The sequence below is a fragment of the Muntiacus reevesi genome, chromosome 1, assembly GCF_963930625.1.
Source record: "Muntiacus reevesi chromosome 1, mMunRee1.1, whole genome shotgun sequence".
NCBI classification, from domain to species: domain Eukaryota; kingdom Metazoa; phylum Chordata; class Mammalia; order Artiodactyla; family Cervidae; genus Muntiacus; species Muntiacus reevesi.
Window position 1 is genome coordinate 239,602,302 of NC_089249.1, and position 17,957 is coordinate 239,620,258.

Below are 17,957 nucleotides of genomic sequence, written 5' to 3' on the forward strand. Positions count from 1 at the left end.
ACACTGTCACTGCAGTGGTCAGGGCCAGGCTGCATCAGGGCCCAGCATTCTAGGCTGCTCCCTGATGCCGGGCTTCAGGCAGGAGGAGGAGCCCCTACAAGAGGTAACATCAGAGTCCAGGCAACCCTAGAGAGCTCAGGACCCACACCACTAGCAGTGCTCCTCTTCTGATGGGGCGTCCTTTGCCCAGAGAAGGGGATCATGGCTCTTCTCACAGGTGAGGCCAAGCCTGCCCCCGGGACATCCCTCACCTTCCTCTAACAGGGACAGAGCAAAGGACTCTGAGGGTCAGGAACTGCGCTGGTGATCCACAGCAGAGTCCAGGCTTCTTAAGAGAGATGCCCTTGGACAACCTATCTGGCACACAGGTACAGGAGATCACGTCCCTGGACCCAGCACATCCCCGCCCCTCCCACCTTTCCCTGGCAGTGGTTAACGCACCTCTGACACAATCTTTATCTTCAGCAGAAGATAAACCTCCCCTGAGCACACTGTCCCCATGCCTACTGGTGATCCTGGTGCCCAGACACCTCAAACCAATTTCATTCCAAACTGAACTAAGTATCTGCCCCCCATCACCATTATTTTCCTTGCATGACTCAAGCCAGAAGTGGGAGTGGCTCTTTCCTCATCTCCTGCAACCAGTCTCTCCCCACGACCTGGTAATTTCCCGTACCCCTCAAGCCCCTCTCCTTCTCTCCATGCCCTTTGTCACCGCCCCGGTCCAGCCACCCGCTGGCTCTCGCTTGACCACAGTGAAATCCTCCTGCCTCCAGTCTCGCTCCCGCCAACCCACTTTCCATAGGGCAGCCAGAGATATCTTTGGAAAATGCCATCCAACTGCTCCATTCCACTGCTCTAAACTCCAACAGCCCTTTATAAAACTTTGCTTTTGAAAAGTCTGCTGTGATCCAGCCCCTGCCCACCTGTCTGGCCTCATCTCTCAGCACCACCCCAGCCCCCAGTCCTAGCTGGCCCCTAATATCCTTATATGTGACGCAGCCTCGGCCTGCAATTACCCGTGCCCCTCTCTGCCCCATGAACTCCCACTCATGCCTCGAGGCCCAGCTCAAATGTCTCCTCCTCTGGGAGGCCTTCCCCACCCCCAGGCTGAGCGGGTGGCACCCTCCCCTGGGGCCCTCTCGGAGCATTTCCCATGATGCGCTGCAGAGGCTGTTTACGGGGCTGACACGGGCCTGGCTGAGCTCCTTGAGGACAGAGCCCTGCCTTATTTATTTTCAGTCCATAGAGAGAAGCTCAGAGAATGTGAGAAGGTAGAGGGAGAGAGAGAAGAAGGGAAGAAGGAAGCAGAAGGAAGAAAGGAAGGCAGGAAAGAAGGAAAGGAAAGAACAAGTCAAGCAAAGACATTGGGGGATAAATCATTCATTCACCTACCCACCCATTCCATCACTCGTTCAGCAAATATCTACCAAGTTGCTACCAGGCCCCACTCTAGGCACTAAGGATATCGTTAGCAAGCTCAGGGGACTGGTGACTCACTCTCAGCATTTCCAGGTGACTTTGGTGTGTGCATGTGTATGTGTGTTGTACATGTGCATGCAAGGCCTTCCGTGTGTGAGGGCTTGCTGCCGGGGCACCTGTCTTCTCTGGGGCCTGGTGCTTTTAGCATCTGTCCCTGGATCCTATTGCAGCCCGAAATAAGGCTGTGAGCCACGACAAGGCAGGGGCGACTCTCGTCAGCTGAGGCCAGAGCTGGCTGCAGGGCACACCCAGCTCGCCGACCGCCTGCACGGACACTGACCACTCGGCTCTCAGCTTCCCGACAGAGGTGTTAATCTGAGGGTCTGACACCCACTCCTGCCCACTGTGGCTCCATCTCTCAGGTACCAGGATCCAAGGGAAGCTTGAGGACTGTGGGTAGTGGGCGGTGGAGAGGAGTAATTCCAGAGCCCCTTCCCCCCACAGCAGAGCAAGGACCCTGCGGAAGGGCCGGGAGTGTGGGGCCTCATGGAAGCCTGGATCCTGAATTGGGAAGGGAGGGATCCTAAGCTCTGGGTTAAATGGGGAGGGGTGGCTAGGATTCCAGCTGGAGGGTAGGTTATGACTCTGCTCAGACTTCAAGATCTTTCAGCAACAGAGGGAACAGGGTCCTTGTCTGTAAAATGAGGGGTCCTTCCTGATGTCTGTGAATTTCTGTAAGGAGAGTGTTTGTCAAGAAACAGATCTAGGAACTTGGAATCCTAAGTGGTCACAGTGGAGCATGCTTCACCAGCTCATGGGCCCCACCCCAAATGCATGTACTTGTGCTCATGTTTGCGTGCAGTTTTAGGTGGCACAGAGAGACGTGGAGCTGGAGAGCCGCTTGCTCACACTTACCGAGGGAGTCAGGGGGACAGACTAGAATCCAGGTTGGAAACTCAGCACCCAATGACCTGGGGCCGGGTATGGGCATGGGAGGGGAGATAATGGATGGAGGCAGGTTGTTTTTCTAAAAGAAGGAATATAGAAAAACCTGGCAGCAAAGCAGAGGGGCACAGAAGTGGGTACGGCTGTCAGGAGGCTCAAACGCTCTGCCTTCTCTCCTGAGGGCAAGGTAGGGACTCTGGACTTGGGGCCTGCAGGGCTTCTCTGGGGCTTTGGACCTCATTTTATTTTAAATCACCTCCAAGATTCCTGGGACACACCATAGATGCAAATGGGGGACTGGTGGAGGAGGAAGAGAAGCAGAGCACCATGGAAGTGAGCCGAAAAATAGGGCTACGAAGGGGCTGATGGCCCTCCCAGCTTCCTTGCACCAGCCTGTGCCCCCAAGCTTCAGAGCTGAATACTGGGGACATGAGGCGCACACCTTGCAGACCCCAGTGCAGCCCCAGCCTAACCAGCCATGCTCCTCTCCCCCAGACTTCAACCTTCAACCTCTTTAAGCCCCTGAGTAGAGCTCACCCGAGTCAGTGGACAACAACAGTCAGACACCCCCCACCTCCCCTTCTAACGTCCCAGAAAAAACCCTCGATGAGCCTGTGCTTCCTTAGCAACCTGGAGGCAGATCTGCATGACCTTGAGCATCTCCCTTGCCCTCTATGGACCTCAGCCTCCTCTTTCCCACCTGGACAGCCCTTGCTTGAGACTGGGGTGAGATACAGCTGTGTGGGGCTAAGGCTGGGTGGACCAAGGACTGGGAGGAACAGAGGCAGCTAGACCCATCTGTAGGGGTGTCTCCTCCACAGGATGATCCCCAAGGAGCAGAAGGGACCAGTGATGACTACCACGGGGGACCTCACTGAACCAGGTAAGGCTGACCCAGCCCCTGTGCATTCCTCAGATCCCATCCTTTCTTGGTCCCAGGCTATAGCCACTCAGCCTGCTGGCCCCAGGCCTGGGCAAACAGGTGTGAGTTCCAGGCCAGCCTGTGGAATCTACCGCCTGGACTGGGAAGTTTCCCGAAGCATTGGGAGGGGCCTGGCCCTGATTTTGGGGCACACGAGAGCTGAGGTTGAGTGCCAGACACTGGGCCCTGGCCCCACCGGAGCCATTCCTCAGCCCCAGATTGAGCTCTGAGGGTCCCAGATCGAACCCTACCAATGGCCCAAGCTTCCCACATAATTGCCCGTGTCGGGGTCTCGCTGAGCAGCCACAGCATGAGACAAGGGGTCAGGGGAGGGGGGGCAGGGGAGCAAGAGCAGGCTGCCCGACCTGAGTCAGACCATTTCACTTAAGAGCTGATTCAGCCAATGGATAAATCACCTAAAATACATACTTATCAACTTTATAAGACCTCTTACAGAACTCTTGGCATAATTTTGGAGGCTTTATTTGGTCTACTTTAGAGCATTTCATATATTTTAAAAAACAATTCAGCTAAGTCAGAACTCTCACACTTTACTGTGAATCATAGTGACATGGCACTGTTACTTAAAGGTACAGATTACTGAGGGAGCCAGGGGGCCGATCAGAATCCAGGTTGCCCAACTCAGCGCCCATGGACCTGGGGCCAGGTATGGGGGGTACAGATGGAAGCAGGTTGTTTACCCAGAAAAAGGAATATAGAAAAACCTGGCGGCAAAGCAGAGGGGCACGGAAGTGGGTAAGGCTGTCAGGAGGCTCATCCCAACATCCCTACCCAGGAGTTCTGATCCAGGGGACCGAGGGAGGAGGCCAAGCATTAGCCGCTGAGACAAGTACCCGCATGGCTGCCATGCAGGAGAGCAGTGAACCAGGCCCTGATAAATCCCTGCCTAAGGGCTTCGCTGCAGTTTTGCCTCCTTCAGCGTTCCAAGTGTTTCATCATGTGTACAACTTCATCTGTGAGGCATACTTTTAATTCGTTTTGTGTGTTCCTGTCTCCTTTTGTTGGTTTCATTTTTTTTCATTCCGTGATTTTCATGCTGAAATATGTAAGTTTTGTGAGAGATCGAGGCTCTAAATAGAAGAACCAGGCAATGCATTTTCTTTTCTCTTGTCTAATTAGTTACAGACCCCCCAGTGTTGACGCACATCATTTATGCCAGACTGGAAATACGTTCTTTTTTTGTTGATTATGGCTAGAGTATTAATTAAGGACAACTTTGAAACTAAAGAAAAGCAGAAACGGAAAAAAAGCGCATGAGCTCATCACCAAAAGACAGCCATTGAAAAATAATAATAAAACATCGTTCTTGTGTGCTTACTATGTCTCAGATACAGTGCTGAGAGCATCTGTACTTTTTGTTATATATATAACCCTCACAACAGCTCTGTAAATTAGATATGATTGTACCCATTTTTTAGAAGAGAAAACACAGACTCAGGAAAGCCAGGAAATCACATCCTCAGTAGGTGCAGAGCTGAGATTTGACCCCAGATCTATCTCTCTGTCTCCAAAACTGCTCCTTTACCACATGGTTACATAAATAAAACATTCATTTTATAAAATATTCAGACAAAACAGATATGAATGACTTTGAAAGCAAAAGTTCCTCATAATGAAACCATCTGGAGATAACCATTGTTAACAGATTTGTGTAAATCCTTCTTCTGTTCATATATAAACATATTTATATAAGCGCATATACACGTGGGCTGAATACTATACACTGTGTTCATCATCTTTTTTTTCACTTTGCAGCACACCACATCTTGAATTTCTTTCACTTAGCAGCATACCACAGACTTCTTCCCATCTTAGTGTAATTTATCTCACCCCTCCCCTCCCCTCACTTCCCCAGCATATAAGATATTATATATATTTATACACCCTCCCCCGACAAGGAGGCCATGAAGGCTTGACTAAGGTTAGGGGTAGAGCCTGAGGATTCCTGAACAAGTGACTTGTTGAGATTGCACGCCTAGGAGAAGGGAAGTGACAAAAGCAGGACTGGGCAGAGAAAAGTAAGGAAGTGGGTTCCAGAGCATAAGTTAATTGCCCTATAGAAATCATCTCAGCTTTAGCAGGGGGCTGTTGCAGCCTCTACTCACCGGGGCAGTTATCTGCAGAGGTGGCCGTTGTGAGCTGTGAGTCACTGATAAAGGGTGTCCAGGCAGCATCCATAAGACTCATTCCCCGTTTTCATAATCTGACACCTCACTGCAGCAAACATCCTTGTACGTATATCCTTGGGCGTATTTATTCAACTTTTCTCCCCAAGGATGAATGCCTAGAATTAGAATTGCTTAGTCAAAATAGGTTTCATCTATAGCTTTTTTTTTTGTCTTTAAATATTGAGCTCAGTTCATCTGAACAGCACTTGAGAATATATGCCAGGGGACTTTTATTACATATTTAGGTATAAATGGTCTTTCATCTGTTTAAGACAGAGTGCATTGTCTCATTTGGAAAAAAAAAACAAAAACAGTGCAAACAATTTCCAGCCCTCCTCTTTTGTATATCCCATAAATAGTCACTGCTCATATTTGGCATGTCTCCTTGCAGATTCAATACACGCATAAGCATATGCTTATTTTTTTAAACATATGAGTGGGATCTTAGAATACAATTCTTCAGAAATTTACTACCCCCCCCCCCGCCCGCCCCCCCCCCCCGCCAATCTATTTCTTTCTGATTCTAACATGTAGAAGTTTCTTTCTCTACATTTGCCGAAAGAATGAAAAAACCATCAGCCTCCTTTTTTAAAAGGTCATTTAGGATTCCGCTGAATGGGACGAAGCACCGCACTTGCACGGTCTCAGTGCTAACTGGTGACCATGTCTGTCTCCCTGACCCGTTCACTCTACTGTTCTCTGGGACCATTTCAGCAGCTGCTCTTCTCAAACCTAAAGTACTTCCTCCCCCACATCCATTCTCAGCTATTAACCTTGCTTCTTATTTCACTGAGAAAAGGAGCCAAGAGAGGCTTCTGTGAGCTCCCGCCTCCACATCTGTCCGCTTGTTTGCATCCGTGGCCCTGTTCTTCGTTTTCCTTCCTCGTGTGCTGGATGAACTCTCCTTGCACCTGTCTGAAGCCACCGCTTCCAGCTGGGCTGGGCGCCGGACACCCTCCCTTCCCTCTCCCCTGCTCTAGGACATTCCTTCAGTAATTCCCCTCTTTAAAAACAAGCAAGCAAACAAACAAATCCCTCTTGTTTCCATAGCTGCCTCCAGCTGTGGTCCTTCAGAGCACAGCTCCTCAAAGCTGCTGTCTTTACTTCCCTCCTCTCTCTCTTTTTAACATTTTATTTAACCAACTTAAACACACACACACCAAAGTAGAGAGGGCAAGCCCCCAGGGTCCCCCTTTTACTCCTGGAGTCCAGAATAAATCCCAAGAAACATGTCATTCCACCCCCCCCCCAAACACTTCACAATGCATCAAAAAGTAATAAAAAGCACATTTCCTTACATGTAAAGGTATTAACACACTGAACAAAATGAACAATACTGATTTAATACTATCTAATAATCAGTCATGTAGTCAACTTTCTCCAATTCTCTAGTTTGTTCACAGTATCTAAATAAGAGCCACTTTGGATTCTAACATTATCTAGTTTCATGTGTACAACATTATATTTCTACTTCTGTACACATTAGGACATGAAAAGTGAAAGTGTTAGTCCCGAACAACTATTTGTTGCCCACCAAGCTCCTCTGTCCACAGAATTCTCCAGGCAAGAATACTGGAGTGGGTAGCCATTCCCTTCTCCAAGGGATCGCCCCAACCCAGGAATCAAACTCTGGTCTCCTGTATTGCAGGCAGATTCTTTACCATCTAAGCCACCAGGGAAGCCCATACACTATAGCATATACACCACCAAAAGTATGGTTTCTACCTTTCACCACAGTTGACCCCTTTACTCATTTCGCCCTCCCTCTTGGCCCCCATTCCCTTCTAGTAACCACTGCTGTTCTCTGTATATGCATGTTTGTTGATGTTTGGTTTGATCATTCATGTTGGCTTTTGTTTATATGTTTGTTTTTATATTCTGCATATAAGTGAAATCATATGGCATTTGTCTTTATCTGACTTCTTTCACTTAGCACAGTATCTTCAAGGGCTGTTGTTTTTATTTGGTAGCTATGTCTCTTAATCTCCTTTAATCTAAATCACCGTCACCCCCTCCTTTTCTTGCCATGTCATTCACTCCTTTGAAGAAACTGGGCCAGATGCTCTGTACAAGTCCCACATCCTAGATTTGGCTCATTGCTTCCTTGTGGTATGGCTAAACTGTTCCTCAGTCCCTTTTCTCTTGAACCTTTTCCAATAAGGCTTTCACACCCAAGTACACCACAGAGACTGCTTTTGTGGAGATTACCAATAATAGCCCCATGTTACTAAATATAATGGTCAATTTTCAGCCCTCCTCTGACTCGACCTGTCAGCAACATTTGACTCTGTTGATCAGTTCATTGTCCCTGAACCCCTTTCATCCTTTGGTTCTAGGACACCACAGTCTTTAGATTTCCTCCTACTTCTCCCCAGGCTCAGGCTGTTTCTCATCTCCTCAATCTAAATGTTAGAGGCTCTGGGGCTCAGTCTGTAGATCTCTTATGCATCCTCATATCCTTGGTGATCTCAACCAGCCTCCGGGCTCAGAATGTCATTTAGAGGCCTGGAACATGAACCTATGTGGATCTGATTTTGGAGATGACAAACAACTCTGCCTGTGCTGTCCCCACGTATCCCTCTCCTACCAGTGTCCTTATCAATTTTGACACTCCTCTCTTCCAAAAGTCTCCCTTTGTTGGGCCAGCATGAAATGTGCATTTTGCTGGTGGGGAAAGCATAAAGGATATGGATAGGCCCCCAAACTACTGGCAGTCATCAGCCCCAAAGTCCTTCTACATGGCTGTAATGACTGGTCCTAACTATGAGAAAAGAAATCAACAGAACACTCTTCACTAAAAAACAACGATAGCCAATACCATTTGTATACTCTCAATGTCCCAGTTTTTATATCCAAGTCAGTTTTCTCCCCAAGCACTAGACTCATATATCCAGCTCCCTCATCAGCATCTCCACTGGGATGCCTACAAGACTCTTCAAATCTTATTCTCAGTTTTGGAAACCATTAGGGGAGTCTGAATATGGGTTAGGCATTACATTGATATAAAACAAAAATTCATTCTATTGAAAAGGTAGAGAGCTTTGAATAAAACCAAGTTACAAAGCAGCTATGCTATGATTTCATTTTAGTTAAAAAGTCACATGAATATATGGTCAATTAAGAAGACAGGGGTCTTCCCTTGTGGCTCAGTTGGTAAAGAATCTGCCTGCAATGCAGGAGACCTGGGTTCGATCCCTGGGTTGGGAAGATCCCCTGGAGAAGAGAAAGGCTCCCCACTCCAGTGTTCTGGCCTGGAGAATTCCATGGACTATATAGTCCATGGGGTCACAAAGAGTCGGACACGATTGAGTGACTTTCACTTCACTTCACTTCACTTCACTTCATGAAGACAGGAAAGGATATACACTAATGGGTTAGGAGTGGTAATCTCTGGATGGTAGAAAATGGTGTTCTTCTTTCCTTTTTCTCTTATGTCTATATTTTCTAACTCTCTTCAATGTACATATATGGTGTTTTGGTGGCCCTAATGGTAAAGAACCCACCTGCCAGTGCAGGAGATGTAAGAGATGCAGGTTCAATCCCTGCGGTGGGAAGATCTCCTGGAGAAGGGTATGGCAACCCACTCTAGTATTCTTGCCTGGAGAATCCCATGGACAGAGGAACCTAGCAGTCTACAGTCCATACAGTCGCAAAGAGTTGGACACTACTGAGCAACGTAGCATGTACACACAGCACATGATGACAAAAGGCTATTTTAACACGAAAAGAAGACTTGTCTAGACCTGAATGCCTGGTCTTCCCCACACCTCCTCCTCCTCCAACCTTCCCATCTCAGAGAGCGGCCGCTCCATCCTCCAAGCAGCCCAGGGCAGAAACCTTGCCGTCACCTCCAGTCCTCTCTCTCTCTCTCTCTCTCTCACACACACACACACACACACACACACACACACACACACACATCCCACCCCCAGGACCTTCCTTCAGAAGATATCTGAAATCTGATCATTTCTCATCACCTCCACCACTATGGGCACAGAGCTGCACAGGAGATTCAGGGACTAAATACACCTGGCCAAAGAATATCTGAAATGATGCTTGATTTCAGCATCAAACACAGGCAAATCACACTCAGAGGAGTCATCTCAGCCCATTGGCTGGGCAGAGAATCCACAGAATGACACCCAGTGTCAGCAAGCCCGGGGGGAAACTGACATCCTTGTACATAACGGACAGTGCTGTGAAGAGGTCCTCTTGGAGTCAGCAGCCGGAGTATCCTGCAGGTTTGGCAGTGAGAGCTCTCTCTGTCCTCTCCCGCAGTTCCTCTGCTGGACCTGGGCAAGAAACTGAGCGTGCCCCAGGACTTGATGATGGAGGAGCTATCACTGCGAAACAACAGGGGGTCCCTCCTCTTCCAGAAGAGACAGCGCCGCGTGCAGAAATTCACCTTTGAGTTTGCAGCCAGCCCGCGTGCTGTGAGTAAGCTCCTCCTGTGCTCACAGGGAAACTGAGGGCCAGTCATCAGCCACACAACGAGCCAAGTGAGAATGTCTGGCCCCTACAGGAGCCCCTTGAGTCCAACCAGGGGATGACTATGGCGTTGCCATCAGAGTGATGCCTGCCCTGCTCTGTGATCTTAGAACAGAGTCAGCTCTTCAGGCATCTCTCCCCAGGCACGAAACAAAGTGGGTTGGACAGGGTAAGCCATGGAATGAAGGGACTCTGGCTCCTGTGAAAAGTGCCGAAGGACAGTCAGGTGCTCTGGGCTGAATGTGCAGCAAGCAGGATTTAGATTAGACTTGAGCTTGATCTAAGATGGAAAATGCAGAACACTTCTCTCTTCTTCCCACTGGAAGAAGGTAAAGTCATCTAAAGAATGGGGCTTCCCTGGTGGCTCAGTGGAAAGAGCCCACCTGCCAATGTAAGTGATGGTTCGATCTCTGGGTCAGGAAGATCCCCTGGAGAGGGAAATGGCAACCCAGCCCAGTATTCTTGCCTGGGAAATCGCATGGACAGAGGAACCTGGCGGGCTACAGTCCATGGCTCGCAAGAGAGTCAGGACATGACTTAGTGACTAAACAGCAGCAGAGCAAGGAAACAAGAATGACCTGCCCTTGGACTTCGGAGAGGCGGCAGGCAATCTCAGGTACCTCTAATGAACTCAGGGCCTGCCATCCGGCTCCACTCCATTTCTGGATGAAACAGGAGATGGCGACAGGGCACCATGTGGCAGAATAATAAAAATGACAAACACCTGCCTTTGCTGTGTGCCTATGACAGTGCTCGCTAAGCGGTTTGCATGTGTCAGCTCATTTAATGATCAGAGAGTGACAGTGTTATCATCACGCCCACTTTACAGAGAAGGAAACTGAGACTCAGGGAGGTTAACAGAAGTCCAGGGTCAATACAACAGCAGCCGCTAACATTTATAAGAGCACCTCTCTGTTCCAGGGTCTAGCACTCTACATTATGAACTCATCCCCCCAACATCCTTGGGAGGTGGGCTCTAGGATTATGCCCCTCCCCACTCCCTGTCTTTTTTAGTGGAGGCAGAGCCCTGGTGAGCCTACCTGTGGTTTACTTGCCACCCGCCCCCCAACCCTACAGGTCGTGGCAGGAAGTGCAAAGGAGAAGGGGACTGGAACAGCAGAACCTGGGATGGTGAGTGTGGACAGAGACCTCCCCAAGGAGGGGAAGCCCAGGGGAAGGGGCCAGGCAACTCAGATTCTCTGAGCTTCACTCCTGTGCCCAGGTTGCCAACAGCCATGAGGGGCAGAACTACCGCTCTGAGCTCCACATCTATCCGGGCTCGCACGGGGGCCCTGGGGATGCTGAGTCCATGGCCTCCCAGCCGGTGAGCACCTTCAACCCCAGCGCCCTGGCACCAGGTAAGTGGCCTCCCCATGTCCCAGGACCAGGGCTGGAGGACCAGAACATGGGTGTGTTCCCTGATGGGGCAGAAAGAGCTCCCAGAGAGTATCAAGTCCATCTCCTTACACACACAACCCCCTCTCTGCAGATACAACACAAGCCCAGAGAGATGCAGCCATGTCAGGTCACAGAGCGTGCCAGAGATGAGCCAAGACTAGAGTCTCTGCCCCAACTTGCAATCCCCCTGCTCCATCCTCCCCATTTCCAGGGATGGGGAAGGGTCCTCTTTGCTGGAGCGACTTTGGCATCACATTCCACGCCCTCCCTTGACTTCCCTTTCCTAGCCCTTCCTTCCCATCCCCAAACAGTGTCCATGGGATGGGTGTGAGGGCCAAAGGAGAAGGGAACCCAGGCAGCCCACTCGCCTGCCTGCCACGTGCCATACTCCACCCCTAGGTTATGCTGAGCCACTGAAGGGCATCCCACCCGAGAAGTTCAACCACACAGCCATCCCCAAGGGCTACCGCTGCCCGTGGCAGGAGTTCATCAGCTACCGGGACTACCTGGGCGAGGGCGGAAGTCACACCCCCAGCCTGGCGGAGTATCGAAATTTCAACAAGTAAGACAAGGCGGGGCTGCTCAGGGAGAGACCTGGAAGGAGGATGCACTGGAGCCAGTCACAACCACAGCAGCAGCTGCATTTCCTGAGCACTTTCTACATGCCAGGCTCTACCCCAACACCTTGTATACATTCATTGAGTTCCTGCTAAAACACAATAGAACGCTTATGCCTTAGCACATAGTAGGTGCTCAGTAAATGCACACGGAATGAATGTCTGTGTGTGGCACACATCTTGTTGAATCCTGCTTCACAACAGGGTGGGGCAGATGCTACAATTTTTCCCATTCTGCTGCAGAAGAGGATTATTAACAACCTGCCCAAAGTCACACGGCAAGAAAGCAATGGCAGGGCTGGGATCCACATCTGGGTTTGTGGGACTCCAGAGTTCAGTTTCTTGTTCTTCATCACTGCTGTGTGCCACCTCTGTGATGGATGTGGAAGTGTGAGTCCTTCCCCAGGTGGGGGCCCCAGATTTCACCAGTCCTAGGCCAGTTCAGCCCTTCCCTTTCATCAATGGCCTGGAAGAGGCCTAGAAAGTGACCTTGAGGCTGTCCCACTGTGGGAAGTGGCAGTGAAATGTTGGACACCAGAGATGAGAACAATAGATAAGGGGCTCATAGTGTTTAGAGCGTGGGGCTTCATCAAGGGCTTAATGCAATCTCTAGCCCTGGCTGTGTGACCTTGGGTGAATGGCTTAACCTCGCTGGGTCTCCAATTCCCACTTGTAAAAGGAGACTCTTATAGTATCAATACCTACTTCATAAAATGGTTGTGAGGGTTGCATGAGAGGCCATAGGCAAAGTTTCTGGCAAGTGAGAAGCTCTCAAAAATGGTAGCTTCTATTATTACTATTTACAGGTTATTATTATTTTCAGGGGAGAACTTGAAAGGAATAAATTTAATGTTCCACTCTAAGGGCCTGAAAACAAATCACAGCAGGCAGGACAGGAGCCTGGCACTGGAGGAAGGCATGGGGCTAGAGGATGCATTTCAACTGCAATTGGCTTCCTTAGTCTGCTGCTATTTATGAGAAATTCTCTGCTGGCCTGGGCTACATTAAGTGAGAAACTGGAGGGTCCACAGAGAGGAGGCCACAGCCCAGTTCTTCTGGCACCTGCTCAGACCACATGTGGAGACTATCTGCCTGGCTTGGCCTGGAGACGAGGCCCCCTAAGGAAGGGTTGAAGGAGCCGGGGGTGATGGGCCTTGAGAAGAGAGTGCTCTGGAGGGATGTGACTGCCCTCAAACAGCTGAGAGCATGGAAGGACCATGATGGGAAGAACAGGGTCCAACAGGCATCGTGTGAACCACGAGCCATTGGCAGAGGATTGGGGGTTTCCTGCCAGGAAGGACTGGGCTGCCTCTTCTCCTGGGCCCTCCAGCCCTGCCTGTCTAGCTATTTAAAACCCTCAGTAGACATCAGTGCTAGCAAGGCAGCTTCCGGACTGGCCAGGGCAGGCTGTGGCCCCACCGATCTCATGCTGTAACGGGCTGAGGCATGTTCCCACCAAAAGAAGGGGGTTTCTTAAGGAGCCTCAAGGCCAGACCCTTCCTGGCACAGAAGAGGCAACGGAGGTAGAGAGAGAAGGAATAGCAGTGTTGGCAGTCAAGCTGCGCTCAGCATCCACGGCCCGACCATAAGGTCTGCTCAACTTGGAAGCGGCCTGGCCTACTCCTGTGGGGCCAGGCTGTTGCCACCACAGCTGGGGTGGTCCAGGCAGAAACCCTGTCCTGGCTGGAACCTGGGTCCTGGCTCAGGAATGGTCCCAAGCTGCAGGGAAAACACTGCATGAGTAACGCTCTTTGTTCTCGTAAAAGTAAAAAATAGTTTGAAAATCATGTATTTGTATTATCTTAAAAACAAAACAAAACCCAACCCTAGGCAACTACAAATAAAAGTAGGGCCCCTTTGTTCCCCATCCTCCAATCCCAGGTCTCTTCCCAAAAGTAACACTGTTGTCAGGTTGGTGCCTGTTCTCAGAGCATTCTCTACAAGCAGCTACATACCTGCGGGGATGTAGCATTGTTTGGTTTGCATGTGTGTGTCTTTTTTGATATTTTGAATCTCATCCTATAGCTTGTTTTTTTCACTCAACATTATGCTTTTGAAATCTCTTAATATCTATAGCTCTGTTCATTCCTTTAAAGCTGTTATATAGTACTCTGCCATGAATATATCGATCTTATCCATTGCTCTGCCAATGGGCATATGGCGTGTCTGGTTTGTCACTAATCACTACTCCTATCTGCTTCCTTGTGCACATGTGCATGCACTGCCTAAGCCATATGCTTACAGGTAGAGTTGCTGGCTGACAGAATTTGCACATTCTCAGGTTTAAAGGATCCTGCCAAATTCCCCTGCAAGGTAGCAGCACCAGTTTACCCTCCAGCCAGCAGTATATGAGTAAGAATCTTTCCACCATTCACTAACTTTGGCCCATTACCAAATCACTTATTCTTGCCAGTATTATGGGTGAGAAATAGCATGTCTTGGTTGTAATCTGTATTCTCTGATTCTGAATGTTCTTTCTAACTCTCCTTTCTCCCTCCAGTTTGTGATATATTTTTGTAAGGGGAGATGTCGAGAGGAAGGAAACACCAGATTCCAATTCTTCTCCCTTCTGGACTTTATTTAAGAGGATCCGAGTGTTTTGCCAGGACAGGCCAATTCTCACTCTGAAAACGTCATTCTTATTAATATTTCCAAACAATGAGCCATCCTGACTGGGGGCAGATTTGGGACTGGGCAGAGCTGGAGAAACCTGTTAAAGGTAGTACAAAATCTTTGCTGAGTATCAGAGAAACTGAAGCCCAGAGAGGCGAGGAGGGGGCCGCACGCGGTGACCCCAATGTCTGTTCTGCCATCCCACCTCCACACAGCCCACCTCCCCTGCTGCTCTTCTCTCCCCAGGACCCCGGTGCCCTTTGGAGGACCCCTGGTGGGGGAAACCTTTCCAAGGGCAGGCACCCCCTTCGTCCCGGAGCTCACCAGTGGCTTGGAACTCCTTCGCCTTAGACCCAGCTTCAACAGAGTGGCCCAGGGCTGGGTCCGCAACCTCCCAGAGTCCGAGGAGCTGTAGCCCCAGCGCCTTCACTTCCCTCATCTCAGAGTTCGAATAACACCTGGAGCCATGATTTGTGGCCAGCACTTCACAGTTTATGAAGGGCCATCACACATGAAACCTTACTGCAAATGGCCTCAAAAGTCACAAAGTTCAGCAGTCCCCAATGTGGCATACTCCAAAATCACCTGGGGGTATTTTCCTACAGGTTTCTGACCTGCCCAAACTTGCAGCATCAGAATCCCCTGAGCAGAGGATCTCTATTAGTAACTCACACTCTGAGCTGATTCTAAGAAAACTTGTCCCTGGTTTGTGTCTTTAGGAATCCAAGCCTCCAGTGACCACGTCCGGCCTCCACTCTCTCCTGCTCCTGTACTCTAGCGTAGTCGCCCCCAGTGACAGGGAGCCGCTAGCTGCCTATTTACCTGTGAAGCACTCTGACAATTAGCTTTCCCTTTTACTGAGACACAGATGGTCTTTATCTACTCACGCTGCTAACGTTTACTAAGCACCAACTGTGTGTTAGCTGCTGTGCCAGCCATAGGGAGAGGGTGTGGGGAATAAGCCCAGGCCCCAGCCTAGACAGAGGAAGGAAGACAGATTTGTAAAGCAGTAAATCACCTTAATGCTCCCTAAAGCCTGCTGACAACCGAGGAACCATGTGAAGCAGAGGGGGGGGTCTCTAACCCTGGGTGTGGGGTGGGGACTCTGGGAGGTGTCCTAAAGGATGAGTAGGGCCTTGGAGGACTGAAGGGAGGGGCTGTGACAGGGAGGCTGTGGAGATGAAAGCATTTCTGGCAAGTGGGTGGTGAGTGCAAGGGTGCGGAATTGTTGTGGGTGCCGGCGTGAAGAAGGGGGACAGCAGTGTCAGAGGAGGTGGTGAGTCCTCAAGCGGGGCGGAGTGGAGTGGGGTGGGCTGCACTAAGGAGATGGGGAAGTTCTTAAGCTGGGGAGTGAGGGGTCTCACTGGTTGCTATGTGGGGCACAGACTGGAGAGGAGCAAGGCCGGATGCCGGGAATCCTTCAAGGACCAAGGCCTGGACTAGGGAGGCAGCCATGGGGTCAAAGGAAGGAGCACCCCTCGACGCCCTCCAGGGCAAGTGTGAAGTGGGATGCTTACAAGGACGACTCCCTTCCACCCGCTTCCACTCACCATTTGGAGCAGACCCTGGGCTAGGTCTCGTTCTAGTCCCCGCCAGGCGTAGTTCGGCCTCTACGCAGGCTCCTTGGAAAGAGAAGGGAAGGGAACGCCCCCGTGCTGGTGGTGACGGCGCTGATGGTGGCTGCTTTTTATTGGGTGCCTCGGTGCCTGCACTGGTAGCAGGTGTTCTACGTAGCCCATTTCTAATTTTCAGCACAACCTTGAGACAAAGACGTGGTCCCGCTTTACAGATGTGGTTATCCAGGCCTAAGCAGGGGAAGTGACTCATCTGGGGACAAAGCCAAAGGGGGGATCTGTCCAATTCCAGTGAATATTTCTTATCACTCCGCTGGGTGGCCAAGTCAGTGCCCGTTCAGTCTGGAATCACCTAATCATGGTGTCATGCTTTCAGATTTTAGAGCTTAAGAGTGCAGGCTGGAGGTCAGACTGGATGGGGTGGGTTCTAGTGCCACCGCTAGCCGTGTGAACTCAAGCAAGTCATTTCTCACCTGTAGGCCTGTTTCTCCACTTGTAAAATGAGGACAAGAGTACAAGTCCCTGCATGGGGTTTTGTGAGCATAGTGATGGACACACAGGTAATAAGCAATCAGTCAGATTTTAGGCAATTACTGCTCTTGGCCGGATAAGATGTTCCTGCAGTGAATGCACCTTGAGAAGTAGGCTCATGGAAATGCCACTGGGGGTCAGTAAGGCTGAAACCTGAAGGAGAGCCTCCGATGACCATAGGGCTCCCTTTGGACATGACTTATTCCTTCCCCGCTGCCTCTCTCTTTCTCCTCCCTGACTCCCTCTCCTGGGGAGAGGAGAAGGCCACGAATCCACCTGGTTCCCAGGTATGAACCCTGGAAATCTAGCTGGTTTCCAGAAATAGAAAGAAAATGGCTGCATCTTCCTTTTGCTCCAGAGGAGTTTCGCTGTGCCCCACCCAGTCTTAACGGGCCAACAGCTGATTTAGATTTACTTGCAATTGATGTGCAGTCTTGAATGTGGGGGCTGCCATTTAAAGCTGTGTTTCTATGAACTGAAAGCCAACCATTAAAGTGTCTGAAACACGGAAGAGAGGATGTGGACTGTCTTGGGATGGCTCTGCTGTGCTCTGAGGGTAACGTTAGCCAGGGAGTATGGAAGAGAAGCTTGCTGCACCCCAGAGTAAATCCTCATTCTTTCTTTTTTCTGAGGTGACTCTTACTGATGTTATTTAAAAAAAAAAAGGAATGTTTATTGTAAAAGTAAATAAATAAATGAGGTAGTAAAATGTGAAGGCCCATAGAGCTCCTCCCATACACATAAGGAGCCCTTCCCCCCTTCCTGCATTCTGCCCCATTCCCATATATACACCAGAGGTAACCACTGCTAATTGTTTGGCTCCCCTAGAATTCTAGACATAATTGAATAAATATGTAACATGTATATAGATGCATAAGTACAAAGACATGTCTTTCTTTTAATGGGATCATACATTATTTGTTGTTCTATATTTTGCTTCTTTATTCAACAAGTAAAATTTGGATCCTGAAAAAGTAAGTCATTAACTTTTTATGTAATTTGGGAGCCTGGTATGCCCTTTCTATAAATTCTGTACTTTTGTCTGCTTTTGTTCTTTACATGAATGAAATCATACAGTGATATGGAAATGAAAGGGGCTGAGGATAACCCAAACACTGGGACAACTGACAGCAGACACGGCAGCAGTGAACATGGATGAACTACAGTTACATACGACAAGGAGGCAACTTAGAAACAAAATAGTGAGCAAAGGAAGGCAGGTATATAAAACATGTTTACTGATGCAAGGAGGTGTTTA

The 17,957-nt window shown here is 49.6% G+C and overlaps 1 protein-coding gene across 7 annotated transcripts; it reads left to right on the forward strand.

Moving 5' to 3' along the window:
• The first annotated feature begins 1,225 nt into the window (after positions 1–1,225).
• MYOZ3 (myozenin 3) lies at positions 1,226–17,757 on the forward strand. Of its 7 annotated transcripts, XM_065918927.1 has the most exons (8): positions 1,231–1,844; positions 2,285–2,369; positions 3,189–3,250; positions 9,757–9,911; positions 11,044–11,097; positions 11,189–11,324; positions 11,764–11,926; positions 14,841–17,757. In XM_065918927.1, the coding sequence occupies exons 3-8, from the start codon at positions 3,190–3,192 to the stop codon at positions 15,007–15,009; spliced, it is 738 nt and encodes a 245-aa protein (XP_065774999.1). In that variant the 5' UTR covers positions 1,231–1,844; positions 2,285–2,369; position 3,189; the 3' UTR covers positions 15,010–17,757. The 7 variants fall into 7 exon arrangements, with proteins under 7 accessions (XP_065775003.1, XP_065774999.1, XP_065775000.1 ...); XM_065918928.1 differs by lacking the exon at positions 2,285–2,369 and having other exon boundaries at positions 3,172–3,250; XM_065918929.1 differs by lacking the exon at positions 2,285–2,369 and having other exon boundaries at positions 1,231–1,515; positions 3,172–3,250.
• Positions 17,758–17,957: the final 200 nt, after the last annotated feature.

Bases quoted from the DNA above. Each gene is read 5' to 3' on its own strand.
- MYOZ3 (XM_065918927.1), top strand. From the start codon at position 3,190: ATGATCCCCAAGGAGCAGAAGGGACCAGTGATGACTACCACGGGGGAC. The intron at 3,251-9,756 runs GTAAGGCTGACC...CCTCTCCCGCAG, and splicing joins GGGGGACCTCACTGAACCAG to TTCCTCTGCTGGACCTGGGC. The intron at 11,927-14,840 runs GTAAGACAAGGC...TTCTCTCCCCAG, and splicing joins GAGTATCGAAATTTCAACAA to GACCCCGGTGCCCTTTGGAG.